This window comes from Phocoena phocoena, chromosome 10 (assembly GCF_963924675.1).
Source record: "Phocoena phocoena chromosome 10, mPhoPho1.1, whole genome shotgun sequence".
NCBI classification, from domain to species: domain Eukaryota; kingdom Metazoa; phylum Chordata; class Mammalia; order Artiodactyla; family Phocoenidae; genus Phocoena; species Phocoena phocoena.
The window spans coordinates 39864610-39887320 of record NC_089228.1 but is presented as its reverse complement, the minus strand read 5'-3'; the positions used below and the strand labels follow the sequence as shown (position 1 = coordinate 39887320).

Genomic DNA, 22711 nt, shown 5'->3' with positions numbered 1-22711 from the left:
TTCTGTTCTAGCACCGGAAGTCTGAATCATGCCTGACCCATTTCCCAAAGGAATCAACGCCTGCAAGGTGCCTGCCACCCTCAGGGCAGTCATCTCCTTAGGGTCCCGCATCACCACTGCCTCAGTGAGCTCAGCCACGGTCCCTGGTTGCTCTGAAGAACCCAGCCCCAGCTCCTCGCTTTTATCCATTCTTTCCATTTTAGGCGCTGGCTCACTTGGCACAAGAACAGCTCTGCTGTCCTTCTGGCTGTCCGCAAGCCACAGCAGCTCAGACCTTGCTCTCACCTTCCCAGAACTTGCTCTCATCTTCCCAGAACTTCCCTTTCCCTTCCTGCTTTTGCCATCACCTGCCATTCTCTTAAATGGTTCATTCCCTAGTCCAGGAACCTGAGCTAACACCGTGTCCTGTGGCTGCTCAGAAGCAAAGATGCTGTTCTCCTGTCTTTCCTTGGGAATACTTTCCTTTTTTAGTTCTTTAACCTCTTCAGTTCCCTCAGAAAACTCTTTCTGTTTGTCATTCTGCAGTTTAGTCATTTTACTTTCATCACTCCCTTCTTTTAGACTACTTACTAATGGATTACCTGCTGTCAAAGTGGGTATGGAATTAGGCAGTTCTTTTGCTGCTTTGGGTTTTGAAACTCTACCCTCAGCCTCTTGGTCCAAGACAGGAGAGCAACCCTCTTTGGGTCTGATCTCCAAAGGAATTTCGACTTTGTGTGAAAAAACTTCTGTCAGGGGTCCTTTCAGATTGAGGGAGCCTACTGTCTGGCTTTTATCCACAGGAGTCTCGAGGTAGGGTGCAGGCTGTGGTTTGCACTCATCTTGCTGCAGCAATTTCTTGTCTTGGCTCTGTGGTGCTGACTTGTTACCTCTCACCTCTGCCTCTACTCTCAGTTTGGGCTGAGAATTTACTGCAGTTTTCGGGGGTTCTTCCAAAGGACACAAAGGAATGCTGAGACCCTCGGAGACAAAGTTCTCAGCTACCAGTTTGGCTGCTCTGGAATCAATTTCACATCCCTTTTTCAAGTTTTCTCTGGATACCAGTCCATGTTCTGTGCCCACAGTGGTAGGCAGGCTGGGGGGAACACCTGACTTTTGTGGGTCAGTGGCAGAGGGATGACCTTTAGGCTCATCTGCATTGTCATCATCCCAAGGTCCCCCAGCCCGGGGCTGAGAGTATCTCTTTTGCTTTGGTTTCTTCTTTTTTTTCTTCATCATCATTGGTGTTCTTTCTATATCCCAGGACTCCCTGCCAAGATCCCTCTGGGGTTCAAGGAAGTCACCATGAATAGTTTTCCTCTGGTTCCCAGGCTCACCACAGGAAGACGAACCAGAAACCCAACCCAACTCAGACAAAGGGCAGGGGCCCAGCCCAGGATCAAGAGTCTTCCGTGGAGAAGAGCCTCCCAGCAGCTCAGGAGGGACCCTGGCAAGCCTGGGCCGGGCGGGCCGGGCGGACCTGCGATCACTGGGTCTGCACGCTTTTTTGGCTTGTGTGGGAAGGGTACCTGCAATACATGAAGTTGGCCAAAATTCCAAACAGAAAACCCCTTGTTATTGTTTCTTTAAGAAAGTGTCCATTTAGTGACTCATTTAAGTAGTCTATTTTCACCAACCCACATACTGATTCATTTAGGAAAACAGTTTTTTTCCAAAACATTTCTCACTCTTAACTGGGATTAGTAAATATTTAACAAAAATCAAAGATCATCATCTTGGGTAAAGACTTTTTTTTACAAAATGTATTTACAAAATATTCAAAACTTGATAAAAGAAATTCAAACAGCGATCTTCTAATCTGTATAATAAGCACTTACTGCCTATAAATCTCCTCTGATACTTATTTATATGTTATTATTTTTAATAGGTACATAATTCCCAGGATAGTAACAAGATGGTAAGCTCCTCTTTTTGGTGACATTGATTAACTGATTGAATGAAATATGTATGATTTTACAATTCTAAGAGTCTGTCACCAATATTATACTAATTACTTATCAGTATTATACCGATTACTTGTTAAACAGACCAGAAGGACAGAATTATACTACTTTAAAAAAAAAAAAGAAAGAGAAAAAGAAAAGATACTGAATTAGTATTTTGTCCAGAGAAAAAGTCACATTATTTCAGAACCAGAGCCTCCTACTTTAAAACACAAATGTGCTAGATTTCAATGTTCTGTTGCTAAAGGTATTTCCCAAAAGACAGAGATATATACATAATGCCAAGTATAGGATAATGAATTAAAACAATTAGGATGAGCACCCTTGGAAAAGTTTCAGGAAGTCAATTAGTCCAACCTCCTGCCTCTAAGTCAATGAATGCAGTATGGATCCAAGATCCTGGAAAGAGACCCGGTGAGAGCAGGTCTAGGACAACTCTTGGTAAGTTTGATGCAATAAATGACCTCACAGAATATTAAAGTATTCAAATAGTGACTTTTGTCCTTATCTTTATCCCTCCAATGTCCTCCAAATCCTACCCTTTACTTAATACCTCAGGCCAATTATTGTTTTTCCTGAAAAATTGCTAGGCTTTAGCAACCCACAGCATTTATAACATTTAACTTGGCAGTTAATCAGCAGCTATTTGGTGCCATCTCTAATACTATTTAATTCAATTATTATATAAATCTTTGGTTTCAGAGTTCACGCCTGGGAACTTCTCTCACCATCCAGGCTAGGAAAGGACCAGGACCCAGGCCTAAGTATCTGTGTGCCTTAGCATGGTGTATACACAATAAGGACTTGAGAAATCTTTAATGATATGTTGAGTCACTAAAACAACATTTTAAAAATCATACATTTATTTAGCTCCCACTTGGTGCCAGACAGTGTTCAAAGCAGTAAAGATTCCAAGTGTAGCAAATCTTGGTCCCTGCCCTGAAGTTCACGATCTCACCACAATCACAGAAAAGGAGGCAGAGAATCACTAAGTTGATAATCACGTGCACGTGCTTCTGGCTTACCATCAAAAATGTGTAAAGCTCACTGAAATCTGTTTAAGAAAGAGAGCTGACTTCATAAACGGTCCTGCTGATCACCACCTTATAACCAGGAACAATGTCTTCCACCATCTCCCCATCTTTCCCAGTTTAAGCGTTTTCAAACAGGCCATTTTGTTTTCCTGACATACCTGAGGTCTCTGAAGGAAGTTCACAAGGTTGACTACTGAACGGTTTCTTTTGCTCTAGTTCCTCTGACACAGAATCCTCATCTGTTGGCAAGTTGTGCTTTTGGCCCATGGCTGTGACTGCTTCTAAAGGTAAAAGTAAAAACCACACAGGTTTCAGAGAAGCACCATTTCAGCTACTTCTCCACCTTCCAGAAATTGGAAATGGACACAGTTTTTGAGGAATGAGGGACGCTCCTATGAGGGCAGGAGAGAAATGGAGTGGCAGTTGGAAGGGGGAGGGAAGGGGGAGTTGGGAGGGTTGGGTTTTTTTTAAAAAAGAAGGGAAAAATAACAAATGTTTTTATGGTGGTGGGAATGATCCAATGTAAAGGGGGAAAAACATGGTGAGAGGCAGGAAAAGAGAATGGCCAGGGCAATGTGTGTAAGTAGACAAGAGAAGACGGGATCTAGTGCAAGACAAAGATGCTGCCCCTCGTGACTAGGAGCAGGGACTGTTTGCTGATGGCAACAGCAGGGAAGGCAGAGTCTATGGATAAAGATACAAGTAGTTAGGTAGACGAGCGAGTGGAAGTTTGTGAATGTTCTTTTTTATTGCTTCAATCATCTATAAGAAAAACAGGAAGATGAGCAGAGAACAAGGATGGAGAAGGTGTTGGCGGTTGAAGGAGGGCAAAGGTGAGAAAGAACTGTTTAGGGGAGCAGGAATGTGTTTAGACTTGCGAAGTACAGTGTGACTGTCTTTATTTTACCTGGCATGACGTTTGTCCCTTACCCTTCTGGAGACTACACCCTTGTAGACAAATACTGCAAGTAAGCGTAAGCCCATACCTGCTGATATCATGAGAGGAGGTACAGCTGACTGTCCTTCATCCTGGAGAGATTCTAACTGGAAATCCTCAGTTGTTTCTTCCTGTGTCCGTGCAGTTTCCATGTCCTTAACAGGAACTGGTGCCACCTCTGCTTCTGAGGATGCTGCAACATCCTTGGCTGGAGCCACATTGTTGGCCAGGGTCACCTCCGTTTGTAGGGGTAGAGCCACATTCTTGCCCAGGACCATCTCTGTTTCTGGAGATGAAACCACGTCCTTGCCCAGGGCCACCTCTGTTTCTTGAGGTGGAGCCACGTCCTTGCTCAGGGCCATCTCTACTTCTGGGGGTGGAGCCATGTCCTTGACTGGGGTGACTTCTGTTTCTGGAGGTGCAGCCATGTCCTTGACTAGGGCCACCTCTGTTTCTGGGGGTAGTACCATATCCCCAGTAAGGGCCACCTCTGTTTCTGAGGACAGGGCTACCTCCTTGGCTGAGGATATTTCTGTGGATGACACAGCGTCCTCATCCAGTGGCACCTCTATTTCTGAAAGTGATGCTACACCCTTGGGTGGGGCCACCTCTCGGTCTATAGGTGGTACCATGCCCTCAGCTGGGGCCAAATCCATTTTTACAGGTGGTGTCCTCTCTGTTTCTTTGAATAGTAGTATGTCCTTGGCTGGGGTTACCTCTGTTTCTGTGGGCAGTACCATGTCCTTGGCCAAAGACACATCTGTTTCTGTGGGCAATACATTGTCCTTAACTGGGGTTGCCTCTGTTTCTAGGGGTAGAACCACGTCCTTGACTAAGGCCATATCTGGTTCGATGGATGATTTCATGTCCTTGGCCAGGGCCACATCTGGTACGGTAGGTGGTTCCGTGTCTTTATCCAATGCCACCTCTGTTTCTGTGGCTGGTGCCACATCCTTGGCCAGGACCATCTCTGATTCTCGAGATGGTGCCATGTTAGCAACCTTCAGTCCCATCACCATTTCCATTGCTTTTGTTGGTGCTCTCTCTTCTGCGGATGCCATTTCTACCTCCTTAGCAGGCTCTAAGGGAAATAAATTGGACATTTAGGATCCATCATTGTCTGCTCATAGTTCTTCATTCAAAACTTACTTTCTTAGGGCACAAGAGTATCTGGCTTTTGTGACCATAACATCCTAAACATAACTAAAAAGCTGTCCACTTAATGCATTTGTGCCTACTCTTCAACAGTCCTAATACTTAGAAGAATAGAATACTGGCAGAACAAAGAGTGGAGGAGGAAAGGCAAAGGAGAGAAAAAAACACAGGTCCAAAAAATCAACACAGGTACACAATTAGTGTCAGAAAGGGAAGCTGTGGGACATCAAGAAAACCCCCCAGAGTTCTAAATCTGCCCTGAATTACAGAGGGATTGTCTTTGCCCATTGGCCCTAAGTGTTGTATTTCAACTACAACTTAATTCCTCCAGCTTTGAAATCAGTAATTTAAGTTTAAAAACATCTGTGACAGTTGTGAAAATTTTACCTAACTATACTGCTGCACAAGGCTCAAAAATGACTGATGCTTTATATTGATTATTGATACTGTAACTATTAAGTGATAAACAGGGATCCTAATAATGTACCTGCTGTAGGCTGTGTAATGGCCTCAGGGGAAATGAAGGATTCTGAATGTGGAGGTTTTGGAGCTTCCACAGGCCACCCCTGAGGAACAACAGCTGCAGGAGCAAACGTGTTACAGGGAAACACACCTAATATTGAAACACAAATACATTTTTCAGACTCAGTCAACACTGGGGAAAAAAGACATTTGATATTTAAAACCAGCTTTATATAGCCATAAAGGCATAGGCCAAAAGGACCAACGAGAAACAAAGCAAGAAAGTTTTAAAGTAAAAACCGCTGACATTCTTCAGGTTTTGGCTAATTGTTAGGCTGTTGCCCTGCTGATTGACACTGACTGGCCACCTTCTACAATGTTTTACAAAGATTCAAAAACACCAAAGAATAGGGAGGGTGGGAGGGAGACGCAAGAGGGAGGAGATATGGGGATATATGTATTTGTATAGCTGATTCACTTTGTTATAAAGCAGAAACTAACACACCACTGTAAAGCAATTATACTCCAATAAAGATAGTAAAAAAATAAATAAATAAAAAATAGCAAAGGACGAGCTCTTGCTCCTACATCACAACCAACAGAACGCAACAGACAGTAAGGGACAGTGAATCAATTTCCTCATCTGTACAGTGAGATTAACATACAACCCTTTCCAACATTAGAAGACACTTTTGTGAAAATGCTTTGTAAATTATTAAGAACTAGACAGATGTAAAAGCATTATTATTATGCTGTCCTCTGCCAGACCTAATATCACATGGGATTTAGTACCGCCTGGTCCTTGCCATCAAGATTATTACAATGTAGCTAGAGAGGCAAGATAGACATATATCAAATAAGGTAAACTGTGTAGTATGGACTAAATGCTATAAGAATTTCAAAAGAACCATGAGATCAGCACAGTCACAGAAGGCTTCAGAGGAGGAGCAAGAGCAGGAAGAGAGGGGAGAGTAGTCAATTTCAAGGATGGAGAGCTCTCTGAGCAAAGAAAAGAACGAGGATGCCAACAGGACAAGAATGTTTCCGGGACTATGAGATTAGTCTGCTTCAAACAGATCTTGTATACCAGAGAGGGAAAATGGGATTAGAACAAACAGTAGAAGAAAAAATTCAGAAAACCAGAGAATTTAGAGAAAAAAAAGTGTGTGGGGGGGAGCTGTCTTAAGGTCTTAATCATAAAAATGAGACAATGAATACAGAACAGGGAGTCAGATGATCAGGTATATTCAGAATTAATTTTAAAGGAGAGCAGGAAGTCTGATAGGCGACTACTGAGGTGGTCTAGGTATGAAGTGATAGGGGCTTGCATGGGGTAAAGCAGAGGGAGCACAAAGGAAGAGAAGGAAGATGCTGTAAAGAAAGAAGTCAATGCAACTAAGTGACTGCCTAGGTAGTGAGCTGAAAAAACAGGAGTCAAAGCCAAAATCAAATCAGGAGACTAGATGGATTGCATCAAAGTCAACTCATTTAATATCCTTCTTGCAAGAGATCATCAGGCCAAAGAAAAGCATAAGTGAAACATACAGCTACTAGCCAGAATCTTTACAAATACAAAATTATAAGCATTATTTGAAGTGGGACTTACTGATGATGGGTACTGAAGGAAACCAGAACATGTTACCCCAAAATATGCCCCTTTGACATAAAAATTTTGAGCTGAAGCAATTAAGCAAACAACAAATTGAGAAAAAGCTCCTCCCTTTCTGCCTAAAGGCAGGATATAAATTTTCCTTTCACTGGCAAGAGACACTTATCAGGCCAGAGGGGGCACCAAAGGAATATGCAAACAAACCTGACTCCATTAGTTCCCTCTCATATACTTACCTTCCCGAAGTATGACTCTTGGAAGTGTAAAACTCCTTTCCTTTATCCTGTCATTTCTCTACAAATTTAATATTCTTTGTTGAGGATGCTACACAAACTGAATTTCTTTCTTTTTTAAAATAAATTTATTTATTTTGTTTTTTTGTTTATATATTTTTGACTGTGTTGGGTCTTCGTTGCTGCACGCGGACTTTCTCTAGTTGCAGTGAGCAGGGGCTACTCTTTGTTGAGGTGCGCCGGCTTTTCCTTGTGAAGCATGAGCTCTAGGCACATGGGCTCAGTAGTTGTGGCTCACAGGCTCTAGAGCGCAGGGTAAGTGATTGTGGTGCAAGGGCTTAGCTGGTCTGCAGCATGTGGGGTCTTCCCAGACCAGGGCTTGAACCCATGTCCCCTGCATTGGCAGGTGGATTCTCAACCACTGTGCCACCAGGGAAGTCCCAAACTGAATTTCTAAGCTACACCTTTGAGTTACTTTCCTCCCATGTGATGTATGTTGCATGCGTTAATAAACTATTTGTTTTTTTCTTATTAACCTGTCTATAGAGTCTCAACTGAACACCAAAGATGGGTAGAAGTAAAGTTTTGCCTGCCCTACAGTACCTTGGCCACATTCATGTTAAGTTATACAAAAGCAGGAATGAGGAAACTACTAATTGATAACTAAGATCTGTTTAACATTTAGTTTACCATGTACCAGAAACTATGCGAAGTACTTCTACATAAATTTTATTTCATCAACACCACATCTTTAAGGTAAGAACAAGTGGTGGCGCCATTTTATAAAGAAACCAAAGTTTAGGGAGGACATAACTTGCGGAAGGCCAGGAACTAATAAAAATGTGGAGACAGAACCTGGCCCTAGGATATAGGATTCAAGATCCCATGAGAGGAGGTGAGCTGAACCTGAGCAGCCCAACTGTGAATTCTCTGTGACTAATCTAGAAGGAGCAGTGTCAGAGCCAGAGCCCCTAAACATGACTTTGCCTAGTGATTCACTTCAAAGGTGATGGGTGAAAAGCCAAATTAATTGATGGAGTTAAGAAATAAATCCAGCTGGAGAAGTCATACCATAACTGTCTTTCAGGGGATCATTTTGTTCTGCAGATGCTGAAGCACTGGTTGTTCCACTGGGGAGAAAGAGCAAATCTTCCAGGCTGTCATCATGGTGCATCTTAAAGGGATCTGGAATAAAGAAGGAATTTAAAACTCATTCCCATTGAACACAACTAGAAAGATTATCATTCCTTATTATCCTCTGATGAATACTGATTAGCTACATGTGTGTCATCAACAGTGAGTTAAATATGTTGAGATAATATGTGACTGAATGTGGTAGGGAATCAAATATTCATTAATTCATTTGTGACAAGTTAAAAATACATAATCTCATATTCTCTAAGATTTAATTATCTAAATCAGACAGCCAACAAATACATAAAACTAAAACTACAACTAATGCTCAAGTCTATAATATTAGGAGGTGAGAGTACAAATATAATTAAACTTTCAATATGTATTTACAGAGCAGACATTCATTTTAGGTTATTAAAAAAAACACACACACACACAGAACAAGTAAAAGAGACATTTTCACCTCCTGTGGAGAGCATGAAGAAAACTGCATTTCAAAAGCTGTCTGAATGAGACAAGGTGAACTGCTGGTACCTGGAAAGAATGAACTCTAGACTCAGGAGTTGGCATGAGTAAAGGCACTGAAAACATCAGGTAAACTCTGCACCTTCTTACATGAAAAAAGAGCAAAGCCATTTAGGCCAAGCAAGAATTCTGCTCTCCAAGGAGGCCATCTCGAAATGCAACACACATCTGAATTAGCCTGAAAGTTTATAAAAACACACTGCTGGGCTCTAAGAATCTGCATTTCTAACTAGTTTCTCAGAGAATGCTAATTCCCTTTAGGCACTTCCATTGTCAGAGGCAGCTGCACTGAAGTCCAGGCTTTAAGTGAATGTTCATTCCTGTGGCTCTGAGGCAGCTGCCCCTCCCTCTTCTAGTAAGGGATTTCAGGCTTAGGGGAGAGCAGGGCACTGCAGAATATGAACGAGCAGAAAGGAAACTGAGAAACTGCTGGGGCTGGAGGAGGCCGAAGTGCTGCTGCTTCAGAACAGCAGAGGAGCTAGAATCTAGACAGATTAGAAAGCTTCATTCTCCCCAGTCTTAACTTGGTTTGGGGTACCTGCTGCTTGCTCTGCCTCTCACACTTCCGCTGAAGGAAAACAGGACACTTAAACCAGCAATGAGAATAACTGTTGTATGGTTCGCACATTAGGAGGGGAAGAATGCTAAATCACATGTAAAAATCAAAGATTTCTACAAAGTTCTGTCATTTATTCATTACTATTTTACTAGGTGCGTATGATGTGGCAGACCCTGTGTGTTCTAAAAACCCAAAGATGTATAAATCAGAGTTGAAAACATTTAGGAGATGGATATACTTTAGTTCAAGTCAAGGAAGGTCTTCACTTGAAAAATATTTAAGCTGAGCACTAAAGAACTGAGTGGTTGCGGGACAGAGGAAGACCTTTTCTTTCTCTGCCTACATACATTCCCTCTCTTAGTGATCTCATCCAGTCTCACAGTTTAAAATTCCATCTATAAGATGATGACACTCAAATTTGTATCTCCAGTCATCTCAACCTCTCCCTTTATTTCCTGACTTAGGTATCAAACTGCCAACACTTAATGTATAAAATAAAGCCAAAATGTAACCTGTTTCCCAAATCACTCCTCCTACAGTCTTCCCATCTCTGATGTCATTCTATCTTTTTGGTCCAAAACCCTGGAGTCATCCTTGGTTTCTCTCTTTCATACACCACATCCAAGTCGTCAGGAAATCCAGCTGACTTGACCTTGAAAATGTCCCCCAGGGGGCTTCCCTGGTGGCGCAGTGGATAAGAATCTGCCTGCCAATGCAGGGGACACAGGTTCGAGCCTTGGTCCAGGAAGACCCTACATGCCGCGGAGCAACTAAGCCCGAGCGCCACAACTGCTGAGCCTGGGCTCTAGAGCCCACGAGCCACAACTACTGAGCCCGCATGCCACAACTACTGAAGCCTGAGCTCCACAACGAGAAGCCACCACAATGAGAAGCCTGCACACCGCAACGAGGAGTAGCCCCCGCTCGCCGCAACTAGAGAAAGCCCATGTGCGGCAACGAAGACCCAACACAGCCAAAAAATAAATAAATAAAATGAAAAAAAAAAATGTCTCCCAGAATCTATTTCTTCTCCACCTCCACTACAGTTTCTCACAAGGCTGCAGTGAAGGTACTGCCCAGGGCTGTGATTATTTGGAGACTTGACTGGGGCTGGAGAACCTGCCTACATGATGATGGCTTACTCACATGGCTGTTAACTGGAGGCTTCTGTTCCTCCCCACGTGTGCCTCTCCACAGCAGCAGCTATCGCCAGGGTGAGTAAACCCAGTGTGACCAAGACAGAAACTGTAGTGTCTTTTGTAATCTAATCTTAGAAATGGCATACCATTATTTCTGCCATCTATTCTATTGGTCACATAGCCCAAGCATGGTACGATGTGGAAGGTGACTACACAAGGGTGTGAATACTAGGAGGTGGGGATCACTGGAGCCATCGCCCTGAATTAGTAATTAAAAACTACTCACAAAGAAACGCCCTGGCTGAGATGGCTTCCCTGATGAAATCTACCAAATATTTAAAGAAGAATGAAAATCAATTCTTCACAAACACTTCCAAAAATATTAAAGAGAGGAGGATACTTCCCAACTCATTGTATGAGACTAATATAAAACTAGACAAAGACATCTCAAGAAAGCAAAACTACTGACCAGTATCTTTTCTGAACATGGATGCAAAAATCCTCAACAAATGTTTACATATGTGCCAGCATATAAAACTCATTATATACCATGACCAAATGGGATCCATCTCAGGAATGCAACATTGGTTTAACATCCAAAAATCAATTAATGGAATACATACATAACAACAGAATTAAAAAAATAAAACCACATGATCATCAATAGATGCAGAAAAATCACTTGGCAAAACCCAATACCCTTTCACGATAAATCAAACACTCAACAAATTAAGAATAGAAGGCATTTTCCTTAATCTGATAAACGACATCAACAAAAACCGCACAGCTAAGACCATGCTCAATGGTAAAAGACTGGATGCTTTCCCTAACTAAGACCAGGAACAAACACGGAAGTCTGCTCTTGCCACTTCTATTTAACATTGTACTGAAGGTCCTAGTCAGGACAATTAAGCAAGGACAAGAAATAAAAGGCAGCCTGATTAGAAAGGAAGAAGTAAAACTTTATTGTAGAGGACATGATCTTATACGCAGAAAATCCTATGGAATCAACTAAAAAACTATTAGAACTAATGAGTTCAGCAAGGTTGGAAGATACAAGATCAATATACAAAAACCAATTCAGATTCAGAACAATCTGAAAATGAAAGAAAACAATTCCATTCATAAGAATAAAGAACAATAAAATATTAGGAATAAATTTTACAAAAGGGAGTATAAAACTTACACTCTGAAAACTACCAAAATATTGCTGAAAGAAGTAAGATATAAACACATGGAAAAACATTCTAAGTTTAAGGATTGGAAGACTTAATATTGTTGAGATGGCAAAACTCCCCAAATTGATCTACAGATTTAACACAATTCCTACCAAAAATCCCAGCTGATTTTTCTTTTAATTAATTAATTTATTTATTTTTGGCTGCATTGGGTCTTTGTTGTCGCCTGCGGTTTTTCTCTAGTTGCGGCGAGCGAGGTCTACTCTTTGCAGCGGTGCACAGGCTTCTCATTGCGGTGGCTTCTCTTTTGCAGAGCACAGGCTTTAGGTGTGTGGGCTTCAGTAGTTGTGGCACGAGGGCTCAGTAGTTGTGGCTCGCGGGCTCCAGAGCACAGGCTCAGTAGCTCCATGGCATGTGGGATCTTCCCAGACCAGGGATCAAACCCATGTCCCCTGAATTGCCAGACAGATTCTTAACCACTGTGCTACAGGGAAGTACCCCAGCTGATTTCTTTATAGAAATTCACAAGCTGACTCTAAAATTAATATGGAATTGCAAAGGATACAAAATAGCCAAAACAATCATCAAAAAGAAGACCAGGGCTTCCCTGGTGGCTCAGTGGTTGAGAGCCTGCCTGCCGACGCAGGGGACACGGGTTCGTGCCCCGGTCGGGGAAGATCCCACGTGCCGCGGAGTGGCTGGGCCTGTGAGCCATGGCCGCTGAGCCTGCGCGTCCGGAGCCTGTGCTCCACAACGGGAGAGACCACAACAGTGAGAGGCCCGCATACCGCAAAAAAAAAAAAAAAAAAAAAAAAGAAGACCAAAGTAGGTAGACTCATACTACTCAATTGCAAAACTTACCACAAAGCAACAGTAACCATGACAGTGTAGTACTGGCATAAGGACAGACATACAGAACAATGGAACAGAACTAAGAGCTGAGAAACAAAACTGTATATCTATGGTCAACAAATTTTCAACAAGGGTGCCAAGACAATTCAATGGGGAAAGAATAGACTTTTCAAAAAATGGAGCTGGGACAACTGGATATCCACGTGAAGAACAATGAATCTGGACCCTTACACCTTTCACCATACACAAAAATTAACCCACAGTGGATCAAAGACCTCAATATAAGAGCTAAAACTATATAAAATTTTTAGAAGAAAACATAAGGATAAATCTTCATGACCTCAGATTTGGCGATGGAGTCTTAGATATGACACCAAACCTTGAGCAACAAAAGAAAAACTAGATAAAGTGGACCTCATCAAAATTTAAAACTGGGCTTCCCTGCTGGCACAGTGGTTGAGAGTCTGCCTGCTGATGCAGGGGACATGGGTTGGAGCCCTGGTCCAGGAGGATCCCACGTCCCGCGGAGCAGCTGAGCCCATGTGCCACAACTATTGAGCCCATGTGCCACACCTACTGAGGCCCATGCGCCTGGAGCCCATGTTCTGCAACGGGAGAAGCCACCGCAATGAGAGGCCTGCGTACCGCAGTGAGGCACAGCCCCTGCTTGCCGCAGCTGGAGAAGGTCCATGTGCAGCAACAAAGACCCAACGCAGCCAAAAATAAATAAATTTAATTAATTAATTATTAAAAACTTTTGTGCTCCACGGACACTACCAAGAAAATCAGAAGATAACCCACAAATTGGGAGAAAATAGTTGCAAATCATAAATCTGATAAGCGTCTAGTATGTGAAATATAAAGAATTCTTACAGCACAACAAAAAGATCAACCAATTAGAAAATTGTCAAAGGAGCTGAATACACATTTCTCCAAGGAAGATATACAAATAGCCAATAAGCACATGAAAAGATAAAAAGATAATCAACATCATCAGCCATTAGGAAAATGCAAATCAAAATCACCACAAGATACCATTTCACACCCATTAGGTTACTATAATTATTTAAAAAGGGAAAACAAGTGTTGTCAAGGATGTAGTGATTACAAACCTCATAGGTTACTGGTGGGAATATAAAATGTTAAGGTTGCTTTGGAAAACAGCTTGGCAATTCCACAAATGATTAAACAGAGTTACCATATGATCAGCAATTCCAATCCAGGTTACATTCCTTCATCTACACAAAATCTTGTACACAAATGCTTTAGAAAGCATTATTTACAATAGTTTGGGAAAAAAAGGGGGAGACCAACCCAAATGTCCATCAACTGATGAATAAACAAAATGCAGTGTATCCATACAAAATATTACATGCCCATTTAAAGAATGAAGTTCTAATCCATGCCCAAAAATGCATGTACCTTGAAAACACTGGGCCAAATGAAAAAAGCCAGTCACAAAAGACCACATATTAACATGATGATTCCATTCATACGAAATGTCCTGAATAGGTAAATTTATAGAGACAGAAAGTAGATTTAGTGGTTGCTTAGGGCTGGAGTGGATAAGGAGATGGGAGTGAAATCTAAGGAGTACTGAGTTTCTTTATGAGGTGACAAAAAATATTCTAAAATAGACTCTGGTGATGGCTGTACATATATGTAAATATACTAAAATCCACTCAATTGTACATTTTAAATGGGTGAATTGTATGGTATGTGAATTACATCTCATTAAAGCTTTCTTCAAAAATTACGTATACCTGGGACAGCTAATGACTGGAGAGTGGTACAGAACATCAAGTACTAGAACATCTGGAACCAGTTATGGGCACCTTTTACGTTAGCAAAAAAGAAACCATATATAAGTGGAAACAAATAACTTGAGCTCTCAACCTCATTAACTCTGACATGGAGGTATCAACTACTGCTTTGAGGTGCTTCTGCAGTCCATCCCTCCCACCACTTCCAACTCTAGGCAACTACAGACAGGCTTTTTTTTTTTGTCTCTATAAATTAGTTAGAATTTTATACAAATTGGGTATAAGTTTTAGTTTTCTTTTTTTTGTCAAATGAGGATAATATATACTTGGCAGAGTTAGGTAAGAAATGCAGATAATATGTATATTGAGGCTCTAGTATTGTGCCTGGCACAAAATAGGCATTTGACAAATGGTGCTATTAGTACTATAATAATTCCTTTTGGAAGAACTAAGGTTCTAAGGTACTGTTGATCATTTAGTCCTCAATGAATATGAATTTCAGCTTTTTACTCAAAACAGGTTTTGAAGGGGAGAAAACAAAGGGGTACCTGCCTCAGAAGAAGGGATAAATAGAAAGGAGAAAGGGTCAACTAAACGTTCAGGGGAAATAATTATACCTTGGTTGTGCTTTACAAGCTATATTTAGGCTGAAATGTTTTATCTCATTTACTGGTGGGAATATAAAATGTTGCAGTTGCTTTGGAAAACAGCTTAAATAGTGGTGATTGTGGCTTTTCCATGTTTATGTCATAGTTCACATTCAGCAGTCACAAGCAAGCCTTGCACTTACCAGTCTGGATAGGATTCACCACTTGCTCGGGTTCAAAGCAAAAGTTTGTATTTTCTGGCCAGTTCTGGCTGTTCTGATATCCCTGGTAGGCCATTTTCTCTTCAAGGAATTCAGTTGGAGACCCTTCAAATAGAAACAGGAAACAAAAGTTATAAGGTATCACTGTTGACATCTGATTATTTTTGGCTTTTGTAAATAATGCTGCTATGAACATCCAAGTACAGGTTTTTGTGTGGACATACGTTTTCAATTCTATTGGGTATATATGCTCAGCAGTTGAACTGCTAGGTGATACAGCAATTCTATGTTTAACATTTTGAGGATCTGCCAAACTTTTCCATAAATGTATATAAATGGCTGTACCAGTTTATAATCTCACCAGTAATGTCTGAGGGTTTCAATTTCTCCACATCTTCACCAACACCTGCTATTATCTTTTTTTATTTTAGCCATTCTAGATATGGGTGTGAAGTGGTACCTCATCATGGTTTTGATTTGCATTTCCCTGATGACTAATGATGTTATGTATTATTTCATGTGCTTATCTAAGGTCACTTTTATGTTTTTCTTTCCCCAAAGAAAGGTTTATTCAAATAATTTACCCAATTTTAAATTAAGCTACTTGGTTTTTTTATTATTGAAATGTAAGATTCACTTTCTTGATGATGTCCTTGGAACATAAAAGTTTTTAATTTCAATGAAGTCCAGTTTATGTACTTTTTCGGTCATCTGTGCTTTGGGTGTCGTATCTAAGAAACCACTGACTAATCTAAGGTTACAAAGATTTATGCCCATGTTTTCTTGTAAGAGTCTTATAGTTTTACCTCTTACATATATGTATATGATCCATTTTGGGTTAATTTTTTATATGGTGTTAGGTAGGGGTCTTAACTTCACTCCTTTGCATACAGCTATCCAGTTTTCCCAGCACCATTTCTTGAAAAGACTGTGCTTCCCCCATTAACTTATCTTGGCACCCTTGTTGAAAAATGTAAGAGTTTACATCTAGACTTTGACAGTTTCTTAAAATGTTAAACTTAGACTTATCACATGACCCAGCAATTCCACTCCTAGGTGTCTACCCGAGAGAAATGAAAACAAATATCTATACAAAGACAATATATGAATGTTCACAGCTATGTTATTCTTAATAGCTAAAGACTGGAAACAAACCCAAAATTCATCAACTGATGAATGGATAAACAAAATATGGTACATATATTGGAATACTGTTCAGCTGTAAACGGTAATGAAATACTGATAAACACCTCAACATAGATGGATGAACTTTACAAGCATTAATAAGCTAAGTGAGAAAAGCATGACATGAAAGACTACATACTGTATGATTCTGTTTATATGAGTTTTCTAGAAAAGATGACTATAAAGATAAGAAGCAAATCATTGGTTGCCTAGACTGTAAATAGAGATAGGGATTGAGTGTGCATGGACTCAAGATAACTTTAAGGGTGGTAAAAAAAATTTTCTGAAAAATGGATTGTGGTGATGAATGCACAACTCTGTAAATTTACAATGGGTGAATTTTTATAGTATGTAAATTACATCTCAATAAAGTGGTTAAAAAAAAAATCTAGGACTCCCAGGTATGTGCCTTTAGCATATACTTCCCTTGTTGGGGGCTATGAATTTTTGTGGAGAAGGGTATGGAAGTGAGTGAGGAAAGAAGTTTTGAAAGGCTGAATAGCTACAGTACTAACACAGTTGAAGTTTCCCTACTGCCCTGCTTCTGGAAAAAAGACTAGGACTTTAAAAAGATGTACCTGGAAAAAGGAGAAGGCTCAACCACAGGGTACTTCAAAAAGATCCAGATACCTGCTGCTAATCTCAAGACAAACTTCGAGGGTAAGTGGCAGAACTGTCCCTCCTTTATTACTAGCTAACTCATCAGGTTGCCTTGAGGTACAAATTTTCCCCTTCATGATTGTCCTTTATTTTCATGTTTCATAGAATCACCAAAATCTGATTTCAACTACCTGAAGCATTTGAGGAAAGAGGAGGAAGAGGAATGAAACAAAAAATTTATCCTAGATTACATTCCCTGAAATGTTCCTTCAAGAACACATCCCAAGAGAATGTTAGATATCTGAGGCCATTTTTTTTCTCTAAACATTTTTACTTAAACATAATAAATCTGTGGACTTTAAGTTATCTTCCATGCCTGCAAGAATGAAAGGGGGATAATATACTGTATTTTTACTTAAGATATTTCAATTATAATTGTATAATTAAAACTCTTCTTATATAAGTGAAATGCCTAATCTCTGAGAAACTTATCTGCTGAAGGTAGACTGTACATGACAAAGCCTCCCAAGTTCTACCTGTCAAAGACAGCCTCTAGCAGTTGTTCTTCTCTGAAGGTTCCAGGCCTCCAGACCTGCACACAACTAAGAAACTTCTGCTATAAGTTATAAGAGAAGGAAGCAAATCAATTCTTCAGGAGAGACTTTTTCTAAAATTCAGGCAGTATCTGTCATGAATATCTTTTTAAGACGGAAACTGATCATCATAATCATCTTTCATCAATAACAGTTTACAATGGATGTAGAGGATGTTCCACACATAGCTATTCCCTAGGTCAACTATCAATAAATGACAAAGGTACAGAAGTAAATACACCATTAGTTATGGTACAACCTGGGGACAGGGATTAGAGAAAAACTCAGCAATACAGCTCAGCTATGGCATCTACTACCAGAAGGGACTTAAAACATCCTGCAATGTGGTCCTGGCAAACTCATGTTTAAGACCTCCAGAGGTTGAAATGCAAGCTCTCCATCCCCTCAAAGCACTCCCTCCCTCCCCCTTTTGGTCTCTCCCCAGGATTCTTTCTCTTTTCTGTCCCTCCTTTGGCTTTAAGAGAGCCAACTTTAAATGGCATTTCAACACAAGGAAGTTCTCCAGAGCTGACTATAGTCCAACTGGGTTAACTGTGTGATTTAATATTCTGTAGTAGCTTATATGTACTCATCATTATTTCAGCAGATATACAGGGCCAGTTTGATATCTGCCACATTCTGATTTTTAGATGGTGCTGGAGAAAAAGTCGCAAGGCTGACAGAAAAAAAAGACATAAAATCCTCAGGAGAGCAATAAGACAGCAAGAACGAATCAACTGGTGATTACGCAGCTCTGAATTAACAGCACCAAGAAATATGAAATATTGAAAAAAAAACAGAGATTGAGGTTCTTCACTTCAGTTTTCCCCAGGCAAACTTCCCACCTTTTCAATACTTTTTGTTTTTGTTTTGTTTTTTGCAGTACACGGGCCTCTCACTGTTGTGGCCTCTCCCGTTGCGGAGCACAGGCTCCGGATGCGCAGGCTCAGTGGCCATGGCTCACGGGCCCAGCCGCTCCGCGGCATGTGGGATCTTCCTGGACCTGGGCACGAACCCGTGTCCCCTGCATCGGCAGGCGGACTCTCAACCACTGTGCCACCAGGGAAGCCCTCAATACTTTTTGATCTCTTTCCCTATCTGCTGTACACGATTTGGGTTACTTATACGGAGTTCAAAAAAAGAAATAGAAAAACAAGAAGCACCAATAAGAATTATTTTACTCTGAATTATTAATTGACAGATAGATTTCTTATAAACAGTATTAGTGGTCATAATTTGCATATTACTAACAAAAAAAAAACAAATCTGTGACCGCTTCTATTTCATGTCCTTGGCTCTTTCCAAATCCGTCCCCCATCCCCTGCCCCAGCGGCAACCTTAGAATTTTAGAGAAGAAGGCACCTAGGAGATCACCTAGTCCAAGCCCCTGAAGTTTAAACCATATCTCATTCAATTATCTATTTAAGCACCTGCTATGTGCCAGTCACTGTTCTAGGTATTAGTGATACAGCAGCAAACCAAATGGTGAAAAGTCCTGCTCTCACGGACACTGATCACTATCATCACCATTACACTGTACTTGGGCACTACGAAAACCGAGCAGCAAGTATTAGTCTAGCTGAGGGTTTAAGATATACCCAACAATGCAAATCTCTGCAAGCCTCAGTTTTCACATCTGGTACCTGCCTTACTTACTTCATAAGGCTGAGGGAGGATATGTGAAAGTGCTTAGAAAACTATGAGGAACATGATAGTCCCACAGCTATAATGGGTCATATAGGATAAGTGTCTACAATAACACGTACTAAGTGTTGCTACCGGAGTTTAAAGGTCACATAATATGGTCATGGGATGATCTGGAATATTTTCCACAGGAGATTAGAATTTAACTGGATCTGGAAGGATAGTCAGGAGGATATAACTAAATGGAGCTGGGAGACGGAGAAAGAGACAAAGTGGAGAAGATATCCAGCAGAGGAAAATATGAGTTAAGACCACGGGCAAGAACGGGAAAGTAAGGAGCACACCAATTTAGCTGGAACACACTTACTGGGGGCAGCAGTTCTCCATAGAGGGCAGCTAGAGAATAGCTAGGGTGTCAAAGGCCAAACAGAGTGGCATCCAAGAGTTGTCTGCCTGTATCCCATCTAAAGGGAACCACCCCAATCCCTTCAAGGTGATCCTGGTATGGTTGTCCATCGTGGTACTTTGCTTTCCTGGCCAAACGAGTATATCTGTAATTCAGGCAGACCCAAAGTCCTTTGGGGAAGTCTGATATACAGACATTTTAGAACTTGAGCCATAAGGTTACACTACACCTGGGCTGCCAGTAATCATTCTTCCCACCTTGAAAGAATCTGCCTGAGAATGAAGCCAAAGAGGGGGCAGGGACGACAGAGGGAGAGAAGGAAGAATGGAAAAGAGGGAGGAAGAGAGGTAGAGGAAGAGAGAAAAAAGGGGGAGGTGAGAAAAGCAAGAGAGAAGAAAGAGACTTTTGAGCCAAATATGTTATTCTAAAAGCTTTACATGTTTAAAAAAAAAAAAAAAAAACTAGCTGTAGGCAGCCAACAAAGATGAAAATGCAATGCCCAGTTCCTTTAATTGAGGAAAAGTCTAAAAAGTAAGAAATATGTATTTTGCCTAGAGCTGTCTAAAGGTTTCTTCACATGCTAGAAATCTAAATCAGAAAGAAATATGATATTAAAGAAAGAAAACTGGACTGCAAATCAGGAGATCTAGATTCCAGTCCTGGCTCTGTCACTTAACTTTGGGTGTGACCTTGAGACTTTTAGAACCATAAACCATTCATCTATAGTAAAACACCAAACCAAAACAAAACAAATCCACACAAAAAACATGAAACACAATAGGGTTGTGCTATATAATTTTTAAAATGCATTTTAATTCTAAAATTAAATTTTAAGACCTTTGATTTATCTATTCATTTTTATATCCCCCCAAAACCTGGCAAGATATAATATGCACAAAAGTACTCAGCAGGAAGTACTGGTCATTTGCTTAAGCCAGAAAAATTACAATGAATCAAAGAACAAACCACAGTGTCACTAGGAAGGTTCACAAGCATATGGAGGAGGGAAGAAGAAAAAGTGGTAAAAACTTGGATAAATAAAGGGGAAGGCGGGGAGGGATAAATTAGGAGGTTGGGATTAACATATACACACTACTGTATAGCACAGGGAGCTATACTTAGTATTTTGTAATAAACTATAAGGGAAAAGAATCTGAAAAAGAATATATAGCCGTGTGTGTGTATGTATGTGTGTATATATATATATATATATATATATATACACACATACACACACACATATATATATACACATATATACACATATGTATAAACTGAATCACTGTGCTGTACGCTGGCAACTAACACAACACTGTAAATCAACTATACTTCAATTAAAAAAAAGAAAAGAAGATTCTCCGTTGGTTTGATTTCTACCAGGTCCCTGGTGTTTTAATAGAATATATGCTTAACAATTCTCTTTGGAAACAAAAACTTGGAGAAATAAATAGCTCTTAAAATTAGTAAAAGTGGGACTTCCCTGGTGGCACAGTGGTTGGGAGTCTGCCTGCCGGGGGACGCAGGTTCGAGCCCTGGTCTGGGAGGATCCCACATGCCGCGGAGCAACTGGGCCCGTGCGCCACAGCTGCTGAGCCTGTGCTCTAGAGCCCGCGAGCCACAACTCCTGAGCCCACGTGCCACGACTACTGAAGTCCGTGCACCTGGAGCCCAGTGTTCCGCGGCGGGAGAGGCCACTGCAATGAGAGGCCCGCGCACCGCAACGAAGAGTAGCGCCGCGGCTGAAGTGAGCCCACGCGCAGCAACGTGGGCCCAGTGCAGCCATAAATAAATAAATAAATTTATTTTTTAAAAAATTAGTAAAAGTGCAGTGGATAAGAATCCGCATGCCAACGCAGGGTACACGGGTTTGATCCCTGGTCCGAGAAGATCCCACATGCCACGGAGCAACTAAGCCCGTGTGCCACAGCTACTGAGTCTGAGCTCCACAGCCTGCGAGCCACAACTACTGAGCCCACGTGCCACAACTACTGAAGCCCGCGCGCCTAGAGCTCATGCTCCGCAACAAGAGAAGCCAACGCAATGAGAAGCCCGCACACTACAATGAAGAGTAGCCCTCGCTCACCACAACTACAGAAAGTCTGGCGCAGCAGTGAAGACCCAACGCAGCCACAAATAAATAAAAAAAATATTTATTTTTAAAACTTTTTAAAAATTAGTAAAAATATTTTTAAAACAGTAAGATTTCATAGGATTAATTTATCTCAGTTCTAAAATAAACTTTAGAAGGCTGTGATTCTCCTTACATTTCTTACCCTTTCGGAAAAAAAGTAGTTTTTTTTGTTTGTTTGCGTTACGCGGGCCTCTCACTGCTGTGGCCTCTCCTGCTGCGGAGCACACGCTCTGGACGCGCTGGCTCAGCGGCCACGGCTCACAGGCCCAGCCGCTCCGCGGCATGTGGGATCTTCCCAGACCGGGGCAAGAACCCGTGTTCCCTGCATCAGCAGGCGGACTCCCAACCACTGCGCCACCAGGGAAGCCCTAACGAATACTTTTTTAAAGTCTCTCAGTTGTAATATCTAATTTGAAAAATATTGATAGATATAACCCATATAAACAAAAGCTCTTTGGGGTCCTTAAAAATTCTGTAAATAGCTTTACTGTGGTACAATTAACATACAGTAAGCTCCACATATTTAAACTGTATACTTTGATTAATCTTGACTATGTATGCCATCACCACAAGAGAGAGAACCTATTCATCACCCTCAAAAGTTTCCCAATTTTTAAGAGTGAAAAGTGGTCTTGATACCAAAAAGTTTGAGAGCTGATGCCTTAAGAGTATTTAGAGACATTCTCCCTCTAGAGAATTCTGCTATTTACTTAGAGAGTCAAGTAAAAAGATAAAGAAGCAAAAAAGAGCATAGATTGGGGCAGTAGACTAAGGTTCTAGTCCAGCTCTTTGGAGAGACCTTAGTTATTAACTCATTGAAT

At 41.0% G+C, this 22711-nt stretch overlaps 1 protein-coding gene across 2 annotated transcripts in view; it reads right to left on the bottom strand.

Annotated features, from left to right (window-relative positions):
• MAP4 (microtubule associated protein 4) overlaps window positions 1-22711 on the bottom strand; it is a 107544-nt gene that overhangs the window by 41921 nt on the left and 42912 nt on the right. Inside the window, exons 3-7 of one of the 2 annotated variants that reach the window (XM_065885720.1) lie at window positions 15314-15436; window positions 8445-8558; window positions 5557-5682; window positions 3964-5004; window positions 3136-3258 (exon numbers count right to left, since the gene is read on the bottom strand). In XM_065885720.1, coding sequence (XP_065741792.1) covers window positions 3136-3258; window positions 3964-5004; window positions 5557-5682; window positions 8445-8558; window positions 15314-15436 — 1527 coding nt within the window. The remainder of the gene's footprint in view (window positions 1-3135; window positions 3259-3963; window positions 5005-5556; window positions 5683-8444; window positions 8559-15313; window positions 15437-22711) is intronic. The other variant, XM_065885721.1, reaches the window with a different exon arrangement.